Source organism: Armigeres subalbatus, chromosome 3 (assembly GCF_024139115.2).
Source record: "Armigeres subalbatus isolate Guangzhou_Male chromosome 3, GZ_Asu_2, whole genome shotgun sequence".
Classification (NCBI taxonomy): Eukaryota; Metazoa; Arthropoda; class Insecta; order Diptera; family Culicidae; genus Armigeres; species Armigeres subalbatus.
Window position 1 is genome coordinate 298,455,070 of NC_085141.1, and position 13,445 is coordinate 298,468,514.

General features: G+C 37.9%; 1 protein-coding gene across 7 annotated transcripts in view; it reads right to left on the minus strand.

Moving 5' to 3' along the window:
* The window catches only part of LOC134224953 (serum response factor homolog), a 738,652-nt gene that overhangs the window by 475,161 nt on the left and 250,046 nt on the right, over nucleotides 1-13,445 (minus strand). Inside the window, exon 3 of one of the 7 annotated variants that reach the window (XM_062704638.1) lies at nucleotides 7,537-7,602. The exons of the other annotated variants lie outside the window; for them this stretch is intronic. Within the exon in view, the coding sequence (XP_062560622.1) occupies nucleotides 7,552-7,602 (51 nt within the window). The 3' untranslated portion in view covers nucleotides 7,537-7,551. Of the gene's footprint in view, nucleotides 1-7,536; nucleotides 7,603-13,445 lie in introns of those variants that run through there. 7 annotated transcript variants of the gene reach the window in all.

Consider the following 13,445-nt stretch of genomic DNA (forward strand, 5'->3'; position numbering starts at 1 on the left):
AAAGGCACTATCATTACTAGGTGTCTTGCACATATTGGATACGTTACGGATACACACTGATAATACATATTTCTATTTTTGTAAGATGGGTAAAAATATTACTCCGGATAATCGAGCCTCCGGTTAATCGAGCCTCCGGATAATCGAGTCCGGCCTGTACTAATTATTTATCCTCATCGCCCCTAAACCTAATGAAAATCACACAATGCTCGCTCAGCGGAAGCTGCATGCTGACTGTAAAGAAGCATATTTCCGAATTTGTTGTACATTTTGTCTCTTTCATGTGTACACAATTAGAGCATTTGTAATTTTGTGCATTCGACGTTTTGTCCTCCGACCTTCTGTCCCAAAGCCATTCTCGCCAACCCCCTGTCGATATGGATATACAGACAAGCACTTGGAAGGTCAGAATTTGTCTGAACTTGGCAATGAAGTCTTGATGATGCTTATTTCGTAATATACCACGTAAAGGTGACTACCCAGATTTGGGTGTTATCATAATGATTGAACGATTAAATTCCGAAAAACACCACTCGAACTGTCAACCTTGGAGATGATATCACCATATGAGGCGCTGTTTCTTCAACCAGCTTCACGAATGAACAGGTCATAAAGGCAAATACCTCCGACGAAACGCTATTCACTTCATCATGCCAGCAAAGGAATGCAGCAGCCACCAATTTCCCCAAATAAACGATTAGATCAAAACCCGATCGCGCTAAACCAGCAGCATTTTTTGCAATCAGTTCACCTCTTCCCATCACAGCCCCCTTCCCAGGTATTCACTACTGGGGTTGGCCTTTAAGGGTATCGCATGCCCTCAGGCACGGTACCTGCTGCTATCGGTCATATGAGAAGATAGCCGACGGGGGAAGAGGTCGCGACTACCGGCGTCTTAGGCCTCGTCATCATCGCCACCATCGCCAGTATCAACGTTATTTTCAATGGACCGCACCGAGAGCACCGAAGAAAAAAAATCCACCAACTTCACGTGGAACCAACAACAAAAACCGTCATCGGGTCGCTGTAGACGCGACTCACAGTGCGTTGTTCCATTGACAAAAATCGAATTGAGCGTTTTGTTACTGGAGCACCAATGATCAGCACAAACCGAAGGCGAATTCGCTCTTGCAATATAAAGGTGACTGTTATTATTACGGTCGAGCCTGGAGCGATTGACTCGCAGTTTCAGTAGCAGTTTAGGCCCGACTGAAATCTTAAGCTTCTTTATAATGCGAAGGCATAGGAATTGTAACTCGGCTTAGGAATTTTGGAACTAAGAAAAGACTATTAATGACTATCCAGGAATTTATAAGTCTTCTAGTCACACTTCTTAAAACTTAAAAAATGAACAAACAAATAAACCTCAAAGCGTGATATTATAAAAGACTAAACTCATATCTGTGGAAGCGCTTTACTAAGCGAACTAAGTTCAAGGCTGAAACATGTATGACCTAGATGAAATAAAATGCTTTGTTTGTTGTAATTCCTTCCACAAAACCTACAAATTGGTTATCAAAAGCATTAGCGACTAAAAATTTGAGAACGATTTCAATCACAAAAACGTTTGTCCCTTATTATCGTTAATTAATCGCACTGTGCACCGTACCTACGAACAGTGCTTACTGTTGTTGATACATACTCTCACTATCTCCCATAGTAGCAGCTCCGGCTCGCTGACCAAAGCCAAAGCCAAGCCGGTCGATCGTCGTGCACACGGCCGGCCTTTTGGGCAGAGCTGCGCTGCGAGAAGAAACGCTTTAGGAGCCAGGCAGCCATTCGGTTCAGAGACCAAACGACGACGATCGGCGCTTACACGACGATGCTGATGCTGCGAACCCGAGCTCGGTGGCCATCTGGAACTTCGGCCTTAATTTAATCTAATTCCGGCGCCAGGGAGCGCACTTCCGACGGGGAATCTGTTACTTTTTCCACGCAAATTTCCCCAGAACGGAGCCGATTCCGGCCTACGGGATCCAGGTGACGTAATATAGCCCCCGTATTCAAACATGTGCATCCTTATTTGGAAGGTTGTTAAATTAGCTCTCTCGCTCGATGATCGCGCGCTGCTGCTGCTGCACAACGAAGACCGAAAGGCATTGGATGGTGTGTTGCTTGCGGCTGTGTGGTTCGGCGATGACGACCATAGCGACTTTACCGCACGCATGCATGGGGAAAGAGTTTATCGTAGATCGGCGGCCGGCGGCTCTCCTCCCGACAGACAACAAGTAAGCAAGTGGTGTGTGCGTGCGTGAAGAGGTTTTGTGCTTTTTTGACAGCCACCGCGCACTGAACCCCACGGGCTAGCAACGGTTTCGTCTGGAACGGGGGGAGGCTGCCGGACCGATTCATTGCGAAGTCGCGTAAAAGTTTTCAAGCGTTTTGTGAGTTGATTATCGATGGGTTTAGCGAGATAATTTATTCTTAGTGGTTACAGATGATGATTTCTCTAAAGATTATCATCGATGAGTAATGATGAAATGATCAAGATCATATTTCAGGTTGTATGGGTTCAATGTCGAATAATATTACCATCAAACAGGGAAATGATTGTGAATTGCAGAAAAGCCGTCAGTTTATAGCGTTGCAAAATAAAGAAGAGACTGGTAGATGCACAGTATACGCGTGTCCTCAAGGACTGGGTAGCTTCAAACAGAATAGTGAAATCAAAATATCTTGGAAGACATTCTTGTAGTCAGTCCTTGAATTTGTTGAGTTAGACGTTTACTTATATCACCATTTATAATGAATGGAGTCATCAACGATCGCAGCAATCGACGGGCGCGGTTGGTTCCAACAGTTTTTCCTGTCACGAAATTTATAGTTTTCTTGAATTTTCAAAAATTAAAAAACCAAAAGGTTTGAGCGTTCGGTTAAGAAGTAAATTGAGTGAATTTTATGCGAGTGGTGCGTTTGAAAGGAATTTTTACTAATTAAAACAGGTATCCGTTTGGCCAGATACCGCCGGGCGGTTGTGTATATTTGAGAAGATTTTGCCCAGGAGGGGTCCGAATGGCGGAACGCTAGTGGGAAAGTGTTTTGTGTGCTTGGATGAAGGAAAAGTGAAAATTTTTTCCTTACTTTATTTAATTCTGGAGTTAAAATATTGAATGAAACAGAATGTAAATAGTGTTGTGTGTATAAAGATTTGTGGAATCGTGGGCAATGCCACGTCGCACACCACTGGTGCACCGCAAAGAAGTAGTTCTCCGCATCTAAAGCGCCCAAAGTTCGAACATCAGTGACTCTTGGCATCGATACTCGACAAATGTGATTGTGTGTGTTTTTCCTAAAATGGCGCGACAGTTATTCTACAACCATAAACTCTCTGGCTCCTGGATTTGGTCTTAGTTGGTGAGATTGTTTCAAAATATTTCTTATAAATTGTATCAGTTATATTCCACCTCATATTTTCGCTTATTTATAACGTTTTCATATTCGTTAAATTTCATTCATAGCTATTACTCGTTATCTCTACTCATCAGATAAATTTTCTATATGGCGACACTACTGGGTCGACTCGATAACCATTGTACCTATTATGTTAGCTTTATTTATAAATTTCATCTATTCAACATATTTATCATTTTCATCACATTCCTCATATTCAATATATTTGATAAATTCATTACGTATTCATATTTATCTAATACACTATATTATCTGCACACAATCAACCATAATGAGTCGAGTCAAGTACGAGACACTGAAGACGACCACACAGTTGTGGTCGAGGTACCTATCTGCAAAGATATTGAAATAATTGGTGGAATTAAATGAAGAGTACTTAACTCGTCTTAGACGGTTGTCATATATAATTACCTTGTTTATTGTATTAATCATACAGAGAACCATCTCCGACTCAATGTGTTCTTTGACTTAAAGTTGGCCCTGGCGGATCTGATCGGTTTCTTTTATATACTTTCTTTCTCGATATTGAAGGGATATTGATTAAAACAGAATTCAGACTATGAGTTGCGTGGCGTGATGTAAAGAGTTTTGATGTGAAATTGATCTGTCCATTTTAGCTCTAGGTTTAGCTTTAGGTTGCTCTATGTTAGCTAATATTAGGTACTTACTGCATTCATTATATTCTACATTTTCAGTTAATTCTTAATACTCATTATATCAAATTCAATGTTTCCATTGGCTTTCATCATTACGAAACTGATTATCACCAATATATTTATTAATTTTATTTTATTATCATTGTACTAAACAGTTCATGACTGAGCCCATACTATACTATTTTTCATCTATCAGGATTTTTTTAACTGGATATCGATTAAGGGCACCTTACGTCGCACTACCTAAATTCTTTTATTTATCAGAATATTTTTGTCGAATTCATTTCATGGGAGCTGACCGGGATGATTAACCTAAGTATTGTACTATACCTTTTTACTCTTTACTATTCATATTCTCTAACTAGATGTACTCCCTTACTCGATTGTCCTTTTGACATCAGATTGCTAAACATATCACGAGATCCAGAATGTTTTAATGTTTAACATTGCAAATTACTCTACATCAAATAAAATGTCCCGCAGTACCATCGATTGATATTAACTGTTGTTCGTTTTCAAGCAATGGTTGTCTACTTATTTACCGTAGGCATTTTTTTTAAATCTTAGTACACTTTCATCATAACGCATGAGTCTTATCATTGCCATCCGTACAATCATCTACTATTTTCAGATTAGTGACACGATGGTTTAAGATAAATTACCCGAGCAAAGTCTGATATCATAATGAGGGCAAATAGAAAGGCAAAACAATAAGGATGTCAACATCAAATTGAAACCATAATTTGTTTTCAAATTTTGATCTCCATGACTGATTGCTGCATTTGATTTCAGTTTGCTGTTGATTTTTATTTATATGATTTCTGTTTTCTTGTTTCTTTATCATTGACTAATATTGAAATCAGTTTTCAATTTGCTCTCATCGATAGCAGAAATAGTTTTCAATTTGATGTCACAATAAGATTTTTCTGTTGTAGATTTTATTATATTAACCGTTTAAACAACCAAAAGGATATTTATCAAAGTAATCAAAATCAGCGATTCCTCAACATCAAAACAAGTTATCAAATTGACCGCAAACTTTGCTCGGGCAGTGTTTTAAATTTATTTATATTGCAGATTGATTTATCAAATATCGAGTAATCGAGTATCGGGTGCTTTATTGAATGCATGTATCATCTTCAATAGTAATTTTCATATCTATTCAGCGTTGGTGTACACTCCAAACAATCTAAACGTTGTTTCCACCTGAATTTCCAGGTACAATTTACGTGCACACGTAACTCCAAATGCTTCAGAAAATTCAGGTGAAACTTACGTGTCCGATGAATTCTATCCAAAACTCAAGTAGAACTTACCTGATTTTCACGTAGAATGATAATTCTATCGAAAAATCAGGTGGAAAAAATCTACGTACTTTTTCAGGTGGAAACAACGTGCAGATTTTTTTGGGTGTAGGGATAAAACATTCATCGATAGACATAATTAGTTTCAGATTTCCAGACCCTTCATCATCATTATTGGATAAACAAAAAATCTGACCAACCTTTTAGTGGATGTTCATAAATCAACGTTTCATCTCCTATAGTTTCATTTATCATTATACCTTATTTAATTATGCTTACAGGAAATAGTTGTACACCGAAACACCACCATAAATTTATAATGAAATTAACGTTTCAGACTTTCAGTATTGAAGCATAGTAACCTTCCAGGATTATCTACCAGATCACTATTTCATATATTCCCTATACATGCCCAAATTACCCATACAATATTACTGATTTGAATGTAAATATATGAGATGGGGTTGGGAGGGTGCATCAGGGCATCAATGAAGTTACAACGGGACAATGAAGTGGTAGCCAATCGGAGTCAAGGACGGAAAGTATTAGTCGTTCACGTCTATTACTTTATCTCCAACCGTTGTTAACAAGTTGACGCGCCCTTCTTCAAACAAACCATCCCGTGGAAAGCTTGACAATTATTGCGAATTTCATTATCATATTTGTTGGATCATTCTGCTGGAAGGAGATTCTCATTTTCCCGTGGGTTTCGTGTAAGTGTCTCTGCTTACAGGTCCACCACCCCCATTTTTGGCCCTTCATACAGCAATATGTTGAATTCAAAATGATATTGAAATTTGACCTTACTGTTAAGTGGAACCGCATGCAGAGCAAGACTCCAGCCAGGATGGTGGGTAACTACATACATACATACATTTATAATGAATGGAGTCATCACTCTACATTTTCTCAGGTGAATCTACCGTTTACAGACCTTGAGTCCAAGAATTCTAGATCAGGTTTGGAATTGTTGTACAAAACGAGCTGCCATTCATTTGATGAAGCATTCAAACAAAAACAAACCTATGCTAGTAGAAGCAATAAGCACTGCAAAACTGATTGAGATATATATTTGCATGGAACCGGACGCTTAAGCCATTCCACAGTACTGGACACCTAAACTATCCTAAGGATCCACACTCTACGTAGGGGCGGAAACGAAATCTGTAAACAAGCATTAGACTGGAACTCAGCGAGACATCGCAGCAGAGGCAGACACAGAGGCTCATGGCGGCGAAGCCTCAATAAAGAAATAAAAGAAGTCGACCGAAACCTGGCAACAGGTTTAAGCGATAGCTGGACCAAGATTTTTTTATGTACATAAAAAAAATCTTGAGCTGGACAACGCTCAGGATGGAGATCTTTCAAGTCGGCCCTTTGCACCACTGGAGGTGTTGAGGATCCATAAGTAGGTAAGTAAAGGACACCTAAGCCATTAAGCCCAAACCTTACAATTTTCTTAACATAGACAAGCGAATGCAACTCATTGACTTACTGCGAAGGAAATCACCGTCAACACATTACATACGTCATCTGGTTTTCACATTGTACTTGACCATACGCAGATTTTTTTTTGATATGTGAGATTTGCTAAATGATTTATTATTTTTGTTTGAAATATGGAATTGTAGCAACATAAACATATTACGCGTCTAACTTTTAGGTATACATATATTTTAGCTTAGTTTAATTTAGCTAAGACTGACTGTACATATCAATGGTTGTTACTTCACGATTGATCAGAATTGGTGTAATTTGCACTACTATCCTAGTGGACTTGGGTTGGGATTTACCATCTTTTCTCGATGAACACGGTTCAGCTACTCACAAATGTACAAAATAAACTATTCTCTTAATTTTAGGTAGGGGAACTGTTCCGATCTCCATCTCACTGTACATATATCCATCTCATCGCTAAACAAAGAAATAAGGCACCAAATTCGTCGCTTCTTTTTGTCAACATGCGTGCTCACTGCTGAAAAAAATCACAAAAATAATAAACAAACCCAATTCCTTTCCATTGCTTTGTTTTTGATGGGATGAAAATAGGAGTTATGAGATGAAGTGGCGAACCGTTCCCCTATATAGGTAAAAACCTGGCAAAAACTTGCTATCAGAAAAGAATTAATTTTTTTTCTGATTAACATTTATTACTGAAATCTTATTTCCTCAGTTACCTTTCATATAATAATATTTGTCAAATTTTCTCCAAAATCCATGTTATTACTCACCTGCAAAGAAAAAAAAAGAATAAAATGTAAAAATAACGTTCATTCGCTGTAAGAAACATTTGAAATTTGGGAAAATTTGGGCATTCCATCGGTTCTACCAGGTGCATAGGCGTAACTATACCCCATAATTTGGAAATTTACTTTTGTTTAATTTAGTTTGGGCTATTCACCAAATCTTCTACGACATTGGGTAAATGATCTAATTTCGAATGACGGTAACAAAACCTGTATTTTTTTAAATCCTTTGTTTATTTAATCCTCTACAAACATGATTCAATGTTCACACAGATAATCACAAAAAAGCTGACAATATATAGCTAAACGTCAAACTTTCATACTCCATCTGTGAGGTTCTGAACCGGAGCTTACCTTTTTGGTTTGAAGTCACGGCATACAAAAAACAAGGCAGGCTCATCACGTATGTAAACATTCAGTTTGAATGTAAACATGTGACGTCACTGCTATCTTCGAACAAGCTGGACCGAGACGATGCTCTACGGTCGCAGTAGAAATACTAGAATAAGAGATCGGCGAAGACGCCATCTTGTTTCCAATCGAACCGTCAAAAGCGGTTCCAATTCGACTTGTTTACATTTTGCATCCATAAGAAGTAAGCAAAAAGTTTAAATGCTGCCAATATTATTTTTACATTATCATGCATTTTCATACGTTGCCATTTCGACAGATTTTCACTCCGCCGGTCTCTGGTTATAGGGTTGCTAGGTCGCAGCATGCTTACTTTTGTACTCCAACATGTGGCGATAAAATATGCGTCACATTCGAAGTGTCATTTTTCTAACGAGCCTACCTTGTTTTCTGTATACCGTGGTTTGAAGTATGACATGATGAACAAATGTTTCCATGGCTTACTGTAGTCAATCACTTTGTTAGCATTTTGCATCGATATGGGTGTCTGCCATGGTGACCATCGTTCACTGCAGTCTGCGCGATTGTTAAAAACGGTTCGTTCGCGAGTGTCGTGATTGTCAAAACCTGAAAGTCAGGACTAGTTATTCCAAAACCATAGTTACTGAAAAACGTTTTGCCAAGAACACGGGAATGGATACTCCTGGACCAAGTGGAGCGAAGTTACTAAACGTACTTTCAGTTCAACAGCAAATTTATATGTAACATTGATGAAAAACATGGCTGTCGCTATGAGCAAATGCGTTACGAAGCAGGTAACTTCGTGCGTCATTTTCGTACGGTCCATCCTGAATTGGCTAAGAAGAAAAAGGTCATCCCGAAGCGCTTAGTCGCAATCGATCACCAGTTGCTTATACATGCCAGTATCGAACTTGTTACTTGCAACAATATGCCATACCAATGCTTCGAGTGGCCTTCATTACGGAAGATTTGGGGTCCTCTATGTGATGCACTTGGAATAACCATCAACCGGGATAACATCAAAACCCATATTCGAGCGGTAGTAGGCAAAACGACGGAGTTGATCAGTAATGAAATGCGTGGAAAACTTGTGTCGCTGAAAGTAGACTCAGCCGTGCGATTCGGTCGCCATGTTCTTGGAGTTAACGTGCAGTACGAGACTGATGGACGCATGGTCTGTCGAACGCTTGGTAATATTATGTTTGATTTCAACAATTAAGTTTAGACATCGATGCTTTAAATTCTTCAACAGCTATGCTATGCTCAAACAGCCAAGTTTTTTTAAGAACAGGATCCTTGACATACTCAAGAAGTACGACCTTACTGTTGAACTGGTATTTTCGATAACGACAGACAATGGCGCAAACATGTTGGCTGCAGCAAGGAAGCTGACCGTTCTTTATATCGGTCGGTGAACAATATCCTGAATTAGGTAACATGGAATACAGTATTTTAAAACATGAAGACATTTTTTATTATTTTTCAGCTATTGTTCACGAAACCTGGGGCTTTATCTAGGACTATGAAGCAGCCTTCAGACCGTTTTACATCGCAACCAAGTTAATGCAAACTCAACATCAACCATTTTCTGAGTTTTACATGCAGTGGCTTGATGCAGTCCGGGAACTACAGAAAGTCAAATCCAATCGGTTCATCACTTCACTAACGAACGGTTTAATGTCAAGGTTAAATAAACTAAAAGAAAACAACGTGTTCCGAGCTGCTTTGTATCTGGACCCTAGGTTCAATTATTAGAACTCGCAGGTGTTCAATACTGAACAAAAAAAAACAAATACACGAATACAATTGCTAAAATATATTCAAAGGATTTTGCGTCATTTTATTGTTTTTTTATGGGATAATAATTTTCGAATTCTGATAACATAACTAATATATCTACATTTGAAGAAGTAATATCATATTTATATTACTCATTCATTTTCAGGAATACTTGATTTGCTTATGGGAAAGATTGTGTTCGTTACAATCGTCCATGATGCTAGTAACTTCACCGGATATATCCATAAACGAATCCTCAGAATCAGCTACCGACGATATGGGCAATTTCTTCACAAGTATGTTTGGTGGAACGTTGACCCTGACAAACACTTCGAAGTCACTGGATGACATCCGGCAGCAAATCAAATTACTGGAGGTAGAGCCTCGTCAACCACACACGTACGATGTGTGGACGCATTGGTTAACCAGAAAGGCTTCACATCCAGAGCTCCACGCTGTTGCTATGGTAGTACTTGCGGCGCCGTCCAACCAAGCATCTGTGGAAAGATCTTTTAGCGGACTATCACTTGTATTAACAAGTCATCGCACAAGTATGACTGACGAACTGCTCGAGGATACACTTTTGCTCAAGTTGAACGAGAACATCGTTAACAAGATTATGCCAACGTTGTATCCTTGGAAAGATTTCCAGTAAACGGATGAAAATTGTCATTCAATTCATCATCATGAGTGACATACACTCAAAATGATATTGCTATTACTCAAAATGCTATATGTAATTACATTTGTATATCAATAATTTTAATTTATCCCGAGAAATATAAAAAATACTATACTATACTCCAAGCGCGTATCTACCAAGACTCCGACCGTACTACCAACAAAAAATGTAATTGTTGGACATTGGTTTGAATTTTTGGATCTAGAATATGATTTAAAGTATTATACACGTAAAAAAATAACCTTATATGTTATGGCAACAAACCATTCGAAAATACTTATACTCTTCATTATGCCACCTAATGAATGATCCCATCCCATGGTAAAAAGCTAATACCATTCATAAGTTAATGAAAAGTATAAGTTTTGGAATGTATGTGACTAATGCGATGTATAAGTTTTTTCTTATACATATCATTAAGCGCCTGCTTGGAAAAAAAAATATTAGAAATCTTAATAATAAATAACATTAAATTTTGTACGTGTACGTATAAAGATATATTTGATACACTGCCGTTCTACGCATAATCGTCCCATGTTACCTTTGATAAAACATCTCAAACCCTAGTCAATTTGTCCCACTGAAAAAATGAAGTTGTTGTTTGATGATAATACAAAAACTGAAAATCGTTTGAATAAGTGGTGATTCATTTTACGTCCTGGAGAAGTGCTGCCTACGCTCATAACATCACAAAAATATTTGTTCAATTTTAAAATCGAATCGTTTCTTAAATTAGTCGGACAAATTGATTCGAGTTTGGATTTTTTCATTAAAGGTAACATGCTACAATTATGCGTAGAACGGCAGAACAGCTGATAAATGCAATTCCAACTCAAAATCGATACTCGATGGTACGAATGGTATTTTCCGTTAACAAATCCCGAATAGAATCAATGACATTATTTGTCATATCCTCCGGTTGAGGGAAACAGAGACTGGAAAACAAACGAGGATTCAAAGGAATGTTGATAAATGTTTTCGAATTTTACTTACATGACTATCTTTCCAACAATATTGTATTGCAATTCTATTGATTATTATCCAGCCACCTTTAAATCCGTTTTGAAACGAAGAAGACTTCAAGTGGTGATGTTGATCGCAATCAAATCAACAACAAAATCATGCATCGACTATCCTCATTACTACTTTTGACAATTCATTGATGTGACACCCACCAATGGACTCGCTGTGTGATTGTTAATTTGCACATCACTTCTTCATAGAGTTTTCACGACGCTATTTCTATCTTGTCATGACAACCCTTCGTTGACTTTCAATAATGACAATCGTTAAAGTAACTTCGATGGTTTTCTTTTGCGTATGTACAATCTAGTGATGCTCACGACATTTCACAGAACTGCTTTGCCAGGCCTTGACTTCTTCCTCGATCCTCTTTGGGTGCTTGCTTGTAGCTCAAACTTCCGACTTCAGCCGGCTTCCGATGACACTTCAGCTATTTCTACGCCGATCTCCCGTCTAATGGTGCGAAACGATGAAGCCACCTTCTATTATTTTTCAGCTTTTGCAGCACTCTCCCTAATCCCCCCTTGCAGTAAATTTCAAATTCCCTCAAATTCCATCGTACCAAAATATGCAGAGCAATTCTTAACCCTTCCTCTGTCTAACTCAGGGAGAAATGGATCTCCGGTTTCCCCATTCATAAATTCAAGCATTTTGAAAAGGCAGATTTTAAAAACAGTGATATTTCTACAATCCATCAATGTATTCACTAGGTTGTGAAACCAAAACGGGCGTTTTATATGCTCTAAAACTTTGTAGAAGACATAACTTTGGTAAAAATTAAAACTAAAAAAAAATCAAACAAAATATTGATTTTTTAGGGTCACCCTAACATTATTTTATAAAATTATCATTGCAATTGTTACAAAAGACGTACAACAATGGTTTGTTCAGCACAGTGGCTTAAAACTGAATAAAGAACAACTTTCTAGAATATCACACATTGCTAAAATTAGAAATACAGAAGTTCAAAATTTTATCTCAAAATATAGTGGGACCTCCCTATTGCAACAAACATCAAAATAAAGCTAAAACAATAAGCTTTGACTTTGCTGAAGACACTTTGTTGCTTGAATATCATCTTCGAGATGATTTTTTTTGTCTCCTAATTTCCCGACGTGGCAAATTGTGCAATATTAGTATTTAAAATAATATTTAAAACTACTAAACACTTGCGAACTACCCAAAACTGTAACAAGCTTTAAGTTGATTTTGCTCAAGTATGCTCGGCAAACATGAATATATTTTTTCTAAGGCTGCATCTCATTTCTCGAAACTTTGACAGGTGCATTATCAGTCGTATAGATGCACTCCTTAGCCATGCAGTAAGACGCGCGGCTGCAAAACAAGACCATGATGAGGGTGGATGGGTTCAATTCCCGGCCGGAATTTTCGGAATGCATATTGTCTCGATTTCCCTGGCCATAAAAGTATCATCGTGTTTCATAATATACGAATGCAAACATGGTACCATGGCTAAGAAACATCGCTGTTAATAACTGTGGAAGTGCTGATTGAACACTAAGCTGCGAAGCGGCAATGTCCCAGTGGGGGATTTAATGCTAGTAAGAAGAAGAGAAGAATGATCGGTCTTATTGGACAGCACCAGCAATTTTTATGACTGAGTGATTTTTGATTTGCGAACTGTCACTTCCAAGTTTAATTTAATTACAAATCAGGAAATGATACTGATGATGAAATTGCTCCTAGATTTCTTTAGTGTTTTGGTATGACATTATTGAGAAATTTATTTAAAACTTCAATTGAAAAATCAAAAAGAATGTTTCAAATATTTATAGGTATATAAAAATTGAATAACCTGTGTCCGAATCATTCATTCATTCAGCAGATAAGTTCATTATAGTTTCCGATGGGTTTATAAGACCTTTAGGATGAGTAAATCGTGAAAAACTAGAATCTCCGTATGGAGCCAGTTCACTACGCGTATTTTTGCCTTCAATGCTGGATTATGTCT